The sequence below is a fragment of the Octodon degus genome, unplaced genomic scaffold (assembly GCF_000260255.1).
Source record: "Octodon degus isolate 3935 unplaced genomic scaffold, OctDeg1.0 scaffold00014, whole genome shotgun sequence".
Taxonomy (NCBI): domain Eukaryota; kingdom Metazoa; phylum Chordata; class Mammalia; order Rodentia; family Octodontidae; genus Octodon; species Octodon degus.
In genome coordinates this window covers 19,479,804-19,492,806 of record NW_004524590.1, presented here as the reverse complement: position 1 = coordinate 19,492,806, position 13,003 = coordinate 19,479,804, and the positions used below count along the sequence as shown (strand labels likewise).

Here is a 13,003-nt window from a genome sequence, read left to right as displayed (position 1 = left end):
AGAGAGAGAGACAGACAGACAGACAGACAGACAGACAGACAGACAGACAGAGACAGACAGGGAGAGACAGAGAGAGAGAGAGAAAGAGAGAGAGAGAGAGAGAGAGAGAGAGAGAGAGAGAGAGGAGAGAGAGCATGAGTATGTGACTAGAAAGGTAAGGGAGCAGCCTTTGAGATTTTAGTTAATGGTTTCTATCACTTCAAAATTATACAGCCTGTTAAAGTCTAGCAGAAAACAGAAATTACTGCTGGTTTTAAAATTTTTAAAGATCTGTTTAGCCCTGAAATAACACTGTCTGTCAGGAAATTATTCTTCCACAAGAAAGAGTTTAATAAGGGCCTTATAGGTTCTTATAGATACTGAATAAATGTAGATTCATTGGCAAAAGATACATGGATATGACGGGAGGTCAGTATGAATAAGCATCAGTTAATAAAAGGATCCTGCTTTCTTTCAACTCTTTTACCATTTTCCCTCCCCTTGGAGGGAGGGAGAATTTTTCAACTCATCACTCTGAGTCAGATATATGTGCTTTTATAACCTGATATGTGAGAGGACAGAGGAAAAACATGAACACAGTTGGTCATGGGAGTTTGTAAGCATAGGCAAGTCCTAAGTCATAATTTTTAGTTTGATAATATAGTAAAGTCATGACAAATGTTTTCTTTGAGACTTAGGTGTATCTGTATCTGTGTGATTAAATATAATTTCACAATTATGAACATGTGCAATTGTTTTAACTTTATTTTCATTTTTGTAATTAAAAAATCTTTTATTTATGTATTTGATACTGGGTTTCACTATGCAGCTCAGACTCATAGTGATCCTCCTGTCTCAGTCTCCCCAAGTGCTGGATTACAGGCATGTGTCACCTTGCCTGGTTTCTGCCCAGAGGCATGGCATACAGTACCAGGGATCTGAACCTGGGTCCTTGTGCTTGCCAGGCAGGTGCTTAGACTGCTGAGCTATCTTCCCAGCCCAACAACTTTATTGTCTGTTGTGCCTTTTATGGATTTACAAAGACAGTTATAAACATTCATTCATTCATTTATTCATTTAACAAAATAAATGTTCACACAGTTTCTATCATATTAGCATGCATCAGGCATTATACCATGTAAGGAAACAAAACATGAAACACTGTCTCTGATCTCTAGGTTATTGTCTCAAAGGCTTTCAAGAAGGAACGGAGGAATTTCTCAAGGAGGCTGGCTGCTTCACCAATCCCAAGGGGTGTGCTTCAAACATTGTCCAGCCTGGGAGAAACAAAAAACAAAAAACTACTCAGATGTTTCCAGCAGAGATATATTTAATGCAAGGAATTTTTTTGTGAAGCTGTTGAAGGAAATGAAGGAGAGAAAAAGATAAGGTAGTGATTAAGAGACGGATCACCTTTGTTGGTAATTGCGAGTTTGAGACATTGCCACTGGCCTTTCTGGGCCAAAATGTTAGGGGACTCACATGCATTAGTGGAGCCTGCAGTCACTGTCTAGTTACTTTTCTCTTATTACTGAGACAAAATACTCAACATAGAAAGAGGAGGAAACATTTATTTAGCTCATGGTCTGTAGAGGTTTCAGTCAGCTGGCTCCAAGGCAGGGTGGCACATGGCAGAGGGCACAGTTCATAGTGGTGGAGACAGCAAAAGCAACCAGAGAGGGGGAGAAGAAGCCAAGCCTCTTTCTGTTCCTTACATTGCATCCAGCCTGTTGGGATTAGGTCAGTACCAATCCACTCAGTAGACTGATCCAGCAGTCACCCACCTTTAATCTTAGTGCCCTTAATCCCAGCATTGTACCATGACCCAAGCACACACTCAAGATTCAGCAACCTCCAAGCAATCCCTGTGACCTCCTGAGGCTTTGTGGGGGGACATACATCTAGACACAAGCCATAACCGTCAGCTGTTGGTGCTGCTCAGGTAGAGATGAAGGCAGGATGGCTTTTCCCTTTCTACTACCTTTGAATCTGCCTCTTTTAGGCAGAAATCAGATTCACCCACTGACCAAGAATTCACCGATGTAGTTTTCACGTGTATACCCACAATAGAAAGAAGAGTGTAGCAGGACACAGTAAAGGGAGGCAATGCTGTAAATTCCAATGCTCACGTAGCTGAGACAGTGAAAGTCTGGGGAACAGCCACTGCTACCCAGGGTTTTCCCTCACTTCTTCAGCTTCAGACTTAGGAATTTCATTGTTAAAATACTTATATGTGGTAATTAAATTGTGACCTCCCACTACCACCAGAATTTCTAACTGTAGGTCCTAGCCCCCAGTGTAACTGCGTTTGGAAATAGAATGTTTAAATAAATAATTACAGTAAAAGTAGTTTGGGGGTGGGGGCTGTAATCTCATGCAACTGGTGTCCTTATAAAAAAAAGGAGGCGGGGCTGGAGATGCGCATACTGGAGAAAGCACATGGGAGGACACAGGCTGTCCTCTGCCAGCCCAGGAGAGCGGCCGCAGGAGAAACAGAGGCTGCCGGCCTCTCTGGTTTACTCCACCCAGTCTGTGTTACTCTGTTAGGGAAGCCCAAGGTGACTACTTCACTGACCCGGATGTGTAAACAATGAGCATTAAACAGCCCTATACACCAGCTAGCAACTTTGCATTCAAACGTGACTTTCTGAACGCACGCCTACGTATGTTTGCTGGTCAGCACATTCTTCTACAAGGAAAGCAGCTAGGAGTGAAATGGAATGAATGGGAAGGCTGCTGGCTAACAGTAGTTTCTGGGCAAGGTGAACTGGTTGCGTGGTGTCAAGACTCGCGTGAGCCTTTGAGATCTGACCGACCCGCTCCTGCTCCAGACCTGTGGTCTGTGCTGGGTGCACATCTCCACTATCTGATCCAAAACATGCCAGAGATGGTGTGTGCGAAGAAGCATGCCTGACTTCTCCTTCCTAGACCCTACCCACTTCATATTGCTCCCTCCCAGCTGCCGTTTGTTTCGTTTATGTAGCCTTCTTTTTGGATCCGTTTGTTTTTCGATTTGCCTCACAAGTATTTGCATCATTAGGGTGGGAGTAGGCTTCACAGAGGCTGGTGGCTGGCTGGGATGTGCCGCGGGAGCTGCGCAGTCGCCCCCATTGGTCCAAACCTTTATACTCAGTACTGTGCAGCATCGCTCACGTAACTTGATCATTATTTCTGCCTATATTTTTGACACTATACAGTAGGAAGGGAAGTTGACCACATAAGGCTATTGAGTCAGCTTTTCACATAGGATGGCTAGACTATTTAAGACCTTTTACTTGCCTTGTTTGTTTTTTTTATTTTACTGGTTTTTTTATTTTTTACTTTTTGTATTTTAGGGAAGGGTCTACAGGGTGTTCAGGGTCTCACTACTAGATGGGACTCATAGTGAGCCGCCTGTTTACAGCCTCCCAAGTGCTTGGATTACAGGCGCACGCCCTCAGCACACCCAAGGGGGCGGGGCTGGCACGGCAGGCCCAGGGATCAAACCCCCAGCCCCTGCACCTGCTTGCAGGTGCTTTAATCCACTGAGCTCTTTGGCCGACCCTTGCTGTATGTTTTTTTAATTTCTTTTTAAGGGAGGTTTTTTTTTTTTTTTTTTGCCAAGGACCAAACCCAGGGCTTCCAGCTTGCTAGGCAAGCATTCTGCTGCTGAGCCAGAACCCTAACCCCCTATTTAAGACCTTTTAAAGGATCACCTTTTTCCAACATGATGGCCTCATCAGCCTATAATGGGCCATAAAATCTAAAAACTAGAGTTTAATCAGATTTACCAGAGCGGAGAACAACATGTCTAATATTTAAATTTTACCCACTCTGCTAGTCAGTAGCAAAATTCCTTAATGCATCATCTCATTTATTATCACAATAGCTCTACTACGAGAAAGGTACTATAATGAGTGACATTTTGTTGATGAATTAACTCAGGATTAAGTAGATTAAGTAATTTTTCAGTATCACCAGCAGGTAGGGAATAAAGCATCAAACCCTAAGATTAGCCTTTGTGTTTAGACTCAAAGCCCCTAGCTGTCACCTACGATGTAGCACCTTGTTCACACATGCTCTTTCTAGTTTTATTTTTTTCAATTCTAAGAAATTGGTTGTCTCTTCTGTGGCACACAAAGCCTTTACCTGGCTCCTTCTCTGTCCCTTTTCGTGGAATGATATTTGCCTTTCTTGTTACATCTCTCCTTCTACCCTAACCATTCTATTCTGAAAGCTTTCATGTCCATACGCTTGACCCATTATTGTGCCACCTGCTGGGTGATACTTCCTTCATGTAGATGCCTATCGCAATTTTTCTGTTTGCTATTTATTGTTTATATACTATTCCTATAATGTAAATTTCATGAAGATATAGACCTAATCTTTCTTATAAGCTTTTTAAAATTTTATTTTATACTTTATTAGTCCATTTTACAGTTTACACAGTTTACAGTCATCTTGGGGAGTGGTTATATGTATATAACACAGCTTGTTTCTTTTTTATTTTTAATTCCATTTCCTCCCCCTCCCTCTCTCCTCTTCTAATTCCTTGATCTCATTTATCATTGTTGGTATAATTAATCTTGGCTCATGTTATGGCATATAATGTTTGCATTAGCTGAAGGTATTAGGTTCCTCTACATGGTGTATCTTTTCTAAGCCTTCTTATAAGCTTTCTTATGGTTATGTTACCAACATCTAGAGATTAGGTCCTCTATACAGGCATTCAATACGAGTATGCTGAGTTCCAAAAGGTGATCCATTATGACCCATCAAGTCATGGTGTAAATATAGTGCCTTGAATGGTTTATTTATTTATTTATTTATTTATTTATTTATTTTGTGGTACTGGGGATTGAACTCAGGGCCTTGTGCTTGCCAGGCAAGTGCTTATTCTACTGAGCTATCTCCCTGGCCCCATTGAATGGTCTCCTTAGATAAATTCATTATTACAAAAGATATTTGACCTAGTAGTAAGTACAGTCACCAAGACAAAATTTGGGTTGCCAAGTGAGCAGCTGAAACTGGGAATGCAAAAGCAGGCTCCTGAGTCAAATTTCAGTTGACTAATACCTTCACCTACAGTCACTTCACAGAATTAAGTTATATTCTGAAAAAATAATTTCTGGATGTGTGTGTGTGTGTGTGTGTGTGTGTGTGTGTGTGTTTAACTACTACATTCTGCCAACAAATGTGCAGTAAGAACTTTTTCTATTTAAATAACTACCTAAAACTCTAAGGTGATTAAGAAGGCAAGACTAATGACTCCAGTGAAAATTGGGAGAGAATAGGAACCACTGCTGAATGGCGTTCTCCAGCAAGGTCTTGTGAAGGAAACAGGGCCTGAGCCAGGTACAGCACATGGAGGATTAGGCCAGATGGAGGTGAGAATTACAATCGAAAGCACGCTCTCAGGAATGTGCCTCGTGTGCCTGGGAACTGTAAAAGACTAGTTGGCAGGAAATAGGCCTTGAAAACGATGTTGATTCTTTTGGATTTTCTCCTTAATTCTGAGTGGGCTCCTAGGAATTTCTGTGCAGACCAGTGATCTATTAAGATTAGTGTTCCCAAAAGGGAGATCTACAGTGACAAAGGTGGAAGAGGGAGCCAAGGCTGGAAAATGAGCCGTCAGCTTCTGCGGCTGACTGTCCTTGGGACAAACCCTGTCTCATGCACCGTTCTCCCAGTCTTTCTGATGGAGGACACCAGAGGAAGAGGCTGTGTGCTGTGGCTGTGAGGTCAACGCTGCTCAACTCATGTTGGACTTGGAGTAATGGACAGTGGTAGAATCGATTTCTCTTTGGTTTCATAAAATACTGGCTAATAGAGCATTTTACTGAGTTCAGCTCTTCCCTGTCAGCAGTACCATGGCTGTGTTCATTTATGAGGATCATAACCAGGTTCTACATCTCCAGGTGACTTCTTAATCCTCAAGGATCTACTGAATTATATTGACTAATAATTAAGATTTACTATTTGGAAGTTTAATATGTAGGTAATTATAATTTAAGCTGTAACTTATTGCCTCTAAGTCATGTAACATACACCACTTGGCTGCCATAGCTCTGTTTTTTGCAACTGAGGAAAATGAATTTCTGAGAGACTAAATGACTCGCCCCACATTACCAGGCTAAAGAGAAAGAAAACATGGGCATAGCCCAATTTCTTTCATTTCAAGCCTTAAAACTAAAAGCTAGCATTCATGCATGCAATAGATCTTTGACAGGCAAGACGCTTGCTTTTTCTAGAATGAGCAATCTCAGCAGAGTGCAGAAATGAACTATATGTTCAAATGCAGTGAGTGCTCCCTGAATACTCATTGGCAATACTGACATCATCTGCCATTCCTTCTGAATCAATTGTCCCAAAAGGAATGTATCTTATAATGTTCCTCAAATATTTTTAAATGACAGATTTTAAAATTAAATATTGACAATGGTGCTCATGTTTCAGTTTCCCCTTGTTGGGCTTTGGGCTTAATAATTCTTGGTTATGGAGCCTGGTTTTGTCAATTTGATCTCGTGGAATTTGCAGACGGCATCTGTGTGCACAGTAACAGAACGCTTCTGGCTGATAGAGGACGGCTGCGCAGCAAGCGTGGCACGGCCTGGACTGTTTGCTTTTTTCCACAGTCTGCTGATTCAACCTGCAAACCCATTCCCCAACACCATTAGTAAAACCTAGGAAAACACAGGGGCCTCCAAAAAGACAACTCTGACACTCGCAACCCAGGGAGGCCTTTTCAGTTGAGAGATCCTAGTTGTTTACTTATCACCGAGGCTTGGGTATTTTTGGTTTTTTCTCCTTCACTTGTTTCTGGTTATAAAGTTGAAAACTAAGAGTCTAAACACAGTGCACTTGGATAGTAAAACCCATGTTCACTTTTTGCAGTGACCCTGAAAAGAGACGAGGGATTCTTATAAATCACAAAGGAAAATAAATAGCTTCACTCATGGAGGGGAAGAGACAGCTGGAGAAAAGAGACTTCGGGAAAAGGCTGTCTCTGGACAGCAGTCTTGTGGTAAGTACTAAATATTCATTTACTACTCTATATGTTTTGGCTTAAAGCACATATTCTTTGACCATTATTTCCTGAGCCCCATGCTTTTGAAACTTCTATTGCAGTTCCCTTATTAGCACTATTCCCTGGGATTTTGCTTCATTTATTTTTTGCAAATTCAAAACTACCAAATTATTGGAATGTTTGCATAGTGTCTTAATACACGAATGTCATAATCTGTCACCATTATACATAATGATATTAATTTCAGCTGAAATAGACGTTAGCCTGCATAAGAACTCTACTGTACTGCCAGCTCCAGATGCCAAGTCTATACATAGTTACTCCCTCACCCATTTATCTTAACTGTGGGGTTAAGTTGAATAAGAATTCAATGCAGCTTCAGAGATTGGAGAACCAAGAAAGTGTTCAAGAGTTTCTTAAGTATGTAAATTAGTTCAGTCATCTATACAATTTCTTTCTAAGAGTTTTGATGCTGATGGGTATTGTTCTGAACAGCCTGGTTGGATTTGATTTTATGTATGAGAATCTGGTTAGTTTAAAAGCAGACTAAGGTGCTGATTCCAAAAGCTTGGCCATGTTTTCACAGGCTGTGGGATAATGTGTGGATTGACTCTTTTGTCCCATGATGAATGAGAACAGAGAAAGAAAACTAGTCAAGAGAGCCACTCCTTTCTCTCTTTGCTCATATATTAAAATACAAATTTAGGGCTGGGGAGATAGCCCAGCCATCTAAGCACCGACCGACCTGGAAAGTGCAAGTATCTGGGTTCGATCCCCAGTACCACATGCTGTGTTGGACCTGAAACCTCAGACAAAAGGTTCCAGCCACTGAAACTGAGTGTGAAAATTACCATACACCTGTAATCCCAGTGCTGGGGAGGCTGAGATAGGAGGATCACTAGGAGTCTGAGCTGCATGTAAGGCCTTATACCAAATAAATAAAGATTTAAAAAGAAATGAAATAAAATACCAATTCAGCGTGGGCTTGTCTGCATGTTTCACAGGGATAAGCTCTATTCGTTCATGTACTTCCAGTACCTGAGCTGGGCTGAATTATAGAAAGATGTCCAGTAAAATATTCATTGAGTTGATTTGATCAGTTGAACCATTTAATTCACCAGCTGTATGTCTTCTTGTGTCACATTCACATCCAGTTATTTGCCACATAATGGTTGATGATTTCCTTTTCAAATGATTTATAGACTTGAGTTTCTAGGTTCAGACAATGATTATTTTAAGCTTCTTATGTGGAGACTTTTTCTTATTATTCAGCATCAACTTCTGTGCCTTTGTGGGCTCTGCACTGACCAGCACACCTAGAGGCTGAGGGATCTGGTAGTTGGTTAAATTCTCTTCCCTGTGGGTGTGCCTTTCTTACCTCCTTGATCTTCTGCCTCAAGGTGGATTGTGCTGCAAATGGGTTATATACGTCTATTATTTTTGCACTTCTGAGAAAACTTGTAATAATTTTATATTTTCTCAGCTTCTGCTGTGTAAAAGAAAATCTTTTCTTATATATCCACATGCCAGCATGGGCTGTCTTGGGCTCAGCCATGGACTGAGACAACCATATGGCATGATGCGAGCGGTTCAGCAAAGAATCTCTTTAACCCAGAAACATCATCTTCATTCATTGGTCCCCAAAGCTACAGACCTTTCTCATAAGTTTCAACTAATATGCAAATATCCTACAAAGGCCAACATACTAAGCTATTGTTTTTCAATTACTCAAATTAGCACTCATTAGTAAAATGCCTTGGATCATTCCCAAATGTCAACCAGATGAACAGAATTTTGTTGAGGGAATTAATAGAGAAAAGAATGCGGAGTACAGATTCCTGGGTAAGGCCAGGGTGGATGAGGATGAGTCAGGGAGGGTTGGTGGGTTACCTGTACTTACTTTATACCTGCTGACCAGGAAAATAGGAAAAAGTCCCCATCAAACCTTTGCCCAATTTCGATTTTATCTAAAGACAGCTTGAATATAGGCTCGAGTAAAGTTCTGCTACATTACCAGTGCTACCTGAAAACTCAATACCAACCTTGCTTTCCTACTGGCATAAATAGCTTCATTGTCCTCTAAAAGCTGAGTAACTGCTACATTTATATGTGCAGCTTGGGAAGATCCTGAAAAATAAAGCCACTCTTATGACTACGTGCATTGGGTGCTTAAATATGTTGGGCATGGGACTTTCGTCAGGTGCCTGCAGTTTTAGTGCTATGTTCTCTGCTTTGCATAAGACGCTACTGGGATAAAGCCAACAACAAGATTCTTTCCCTGTTGGTTATTTGGGAGTAGGTGCCACTGTAACTCTATCAGATTGACTCTTCTGTGACTTTCAGGAAGAGAACTAGACTTGGGTGAGATCAAAGACACTGGCCCATAAAAACACAAGTCACACTGAACCAAGAAAGAAGCAGTTGGGTTGATTCTAGATAAGGACTGCTGGAAAATATAAAAAGAATTGTTATCACAGTACACTTTTCATTTACAAGGCATGTTTTATTACCTTTATTTTTTGCATCAGAGGATGCAAAATGGGAATGCGTTTGCAGCCCTTTACTACATAGAAAGAATTGTTAAGGCCGAGAGAGGTTAACTGCTTTTGCTAATGTCATACGACTAAGATTACACCAAGATCAGAACCCAGGTCTCTACCTGTTACTCAGTTCTTGTCTTTCATTGCATATTACCCCAGGAGGACAAGTTGTCCTTTTAGGAAACTTGAAGAATGAGAAATATAAAATTCTGATGTTTTGAAATTCAACTGAAATAATCATTATCACCCATATTTTTGAGAGATAGGAGGCCCAGAGGTAGTTTCCACTCTCAGATTTTGCTGAAAATTCCTCATAATGTACTCCAAGAATAAGGTACTATTAACAGCATTACATTTTTCATTTTATGTAATCAAATCATAAAGTGTTGAGTTAGGAATTACAGCTCCTTTGCTTTAAATTTTTAAGCTGGTGGAACCACAAAATAAAGAAATTTATAGTCAAGATATAGAAAAAAAGTTCCCACTGAGGGAATTGAGCTTGCAAGCCTTTATTACAATTTTTTTCTTTTAGGACTTGGTAAGGGGGGGAGGGGAGAGACAGACAGACAGACAGTGGGGGGGGGAGAGAGAGAGAGAGAGAGAGAGAGAGAGAGAGAGAGAGAGAAAAAAAGAGAGAGAGAGAGAGAGAGAGAGAGAGAGAGAGAGAGAGAGAGAATATCAGAGAGAAGCTCACATATCACTTGTGTGTATGTTGTAATACTAAAATATGTTCTTTGACATCGATGATTTCTTACTTTTAAATTTTCCTTTTTAAGAAGAAAGTGACAGATGAAACTGAAATGAAAAATGTACTCCTATGTGGGAGGTAAAGCCCAGAGAGAGACAAGTGACAACAAGCTTGCCTCCACCAGCAGGAGAGTGTCAAGCAGTTATATATTCATGGCAAGTACAACGCTCTCTCTCTAATAACAATAATAATCACCCTAGAAATGGAGGCCTCTTTTTGACCCAAAACTGTTCAGCCTTCCCCAGGCTGCTTTTGGTCAGAAAAAAAGTCGACATTTCCCACTGTGCTTTTTATTTGCAAGCCTGGGCTCGGTGTATAGCTGTTGACACTTGTAGCTGTGATTGCATTTGGCTGATCAGAACGCGGGTAAGTGAATTATCTCTTTCAGCCTCTCACATTTTAGCAGTAAACTTTTTCCTTTCATTTAGGGAAAATCATTTTTGTCTGTAGGTACAGATGAGAGCAGCAGATTCTCTGATGAATTCCTTCATGGTAGCCCTTTTTTCTTCCTCCAAAGGGTAACAAAACACTGACTATTACATTCTCAGGTCTGACAGCTATATAGTTTTGATAGACTCAGAGGGGCAAAAATGCACCTACACAAGGCCTTCAACTCATCCTTCAGCATCTTGACTGTTTGCATTGAAATCGTTACAATAACCAGGTCCTTCCCTCACTGCAAAGCAAAGTCAGTATAGGAACATCGTAAAAACCCTCTAGGAAAATGTGTAGGGGAGTTTCCATCTCCACCTCAAGGTTCATTTTCATCCTACTGCATCAGGCTGTGAGTCCATAGAGGACGCATCCTATGAACAGTAATGAAAAGATGCTTTCATTCAATTTGGTACGACCAATGGGAGGAGCCTGCAAGAGGTCAGAGACGGAGGTGTTTGGTTTCCTGCCTCCTCCTGGACCACAGTGATAGACTCGTCTGCCCCAGATGGCAACTTTACTTGGGCAGTCCTCTCCCATAGTCCACCACAACTCCATCTGTTTCAGCCTCCTCACTTTTCATGCCTCCTCATAGGATGAGTCTTCCAATCAGTAGGAGTGACACAGAATTTCACTGAACAAAATGATAAGAATTTAACAGTGGTTGCTGGATTGTATATTGTTGTCTTCAAATTAATCGTTGAGATTATCAGATATAAGCCTGTAACACTGATCAAAAATTATAAGAAAAGTCATAAAAGAGTAGAAAATTTAAGCATCAACTCTTCCCTTCAGTACACCAGCAGAAATCAGCAATACAATTATCCAAGCTATCCTTGAATTCATTGCTGCCCCACTTCCTGTTGGATTTCTGTAGCTCTGCCCATATGTCCATAAACAGTCCTTTCACACAGGTGCCCTCAACTGGTTACTCTCAGTGGCCTGCCTCTTCCCTGCAGGGTTGTCTAGGTAATACTGAAGTCACTTGTGTTTATCTGTGGAAGCTGACCTGCTAAGCAGAAAGATGAAACAACACAATGTGGAGGTAGATGGTATGACAGGGATAGTTAACAGGAGCTGAGATTACTTGAGGAGGAGTAAGAGTACAGGAGTTACGGGACTGTCCAGGCTTTAAAGTAGTAGAGAGAACTTGGTCTCTGACTATGGGAAAGCAGAGCAGAGGTAACGCAAGGGCATTTTTCTGGCTGCTATCCTGACCACTCCTGTCATTACTGATCTTCCCCTAGGAGAATTTCTTCCTATATGGAATTCAAATTCTGATGTTTTATCTTTTATTATTTCCATCCCACTTAGCATCTACAAATAATTCTAAAGAAAGCAATTGGTTTTTTTTTTTTTTTTTTTTTCCTCTAAAGGTCCAGATAATAAATCCTTGCAGGCCAGGTCCATGGTCACAATCGCCCAACGCTGCTGTTGCAGCAGGAAAGTGGCCACAGAGAGTACATGAGCAAATGGGCTTGAATTTCAGTAACATTTTATTTACAAGGATAAATATTTGGCTGAATTCCAAAGGACATCTGAATGCATAAGAAAAATGGGCTCATTGAAAGCCCAGGATATCTTCCCTATGTGCCAGCTCTCTACGTAGTGATTTTGTATGCAATATATAGGGACCAGAGGCAGGATGCTACGTAAATGAACAGTTACCCTAGTGACAAGAAATGGGAAAATAGTTTTGAAAATCTCCTTTTCTAAACATTTATGAAATATTGACATTGAATATGTCCAAACTCACACAGATTTTTTAAAAATAGAAAATAGGAATATTGTTAGTGTTGTTCAATGCAGCCCCCAGGCTATTATCATAGCTCTGTCACTTCACAGTGAGGAAATGCTCTGATAAATGTACCATATCATCACTGTGGGAACATTGTAGAGACACAGAAGTTTAGGTGGTGGAAGTCAGTCACGCGACACAGCCTTTTGATGCATCTAAGAAACTTGGTAAATATGGATGAACAGGGCTGCTGGTGCCACAACACATGGTTTCATTTTATTTTTTAACACATAGATTTAAAGGAAAGTTTGTCTTATAAGAAGCACCACATTCTCAAATAAGGATTAAAAACACCATAAGAAAATTAGCAAACCAGTCTGCCGAGTTCCGGGAGGCCCCAGACCCAGTCCTAGCCCAGGTCCGGCACAGCTCAGGCCTGGCATACATGCCTGAGGTGTAATCCTGCAGCTGCAACCTCTGCAGGGGAGAATGTAGAGAATAGATCCAACCAGCTAGTCCAGGAGCAGAACATCTTGCCACAGCGGCACAACAGGTTCACC

At 41.0% G+C, this 13,003-nt stretch overlaps 1 protein-coding gene across 2 annotated transcripts in view; it reads left to right on the top strand.

Moving 5' to 3' along the window:
- Nckap5 (NCK associated protein 5) overlaps positions 1-13,003 on the top strand; it is a 959,001-nt gene that overhangs the window by 43,369 nt on the left and 902,629 nt on the right. For both annotated transcript variants that reach the window (XM_023709695.1, XM_023709692.1), the window contains exon 2: positions 6,853-6,982. In XM_023709695.1, the coding sequence (XP_023565463.1) occupies positions 6,914-6,982 (69 nt within the window). In that variant the 5' untranslated portion in view covers positions 6,853-6,913. The remainder of the gene's footprint in view (positions 1-6,852; positions 6,983-13,003) is intronic.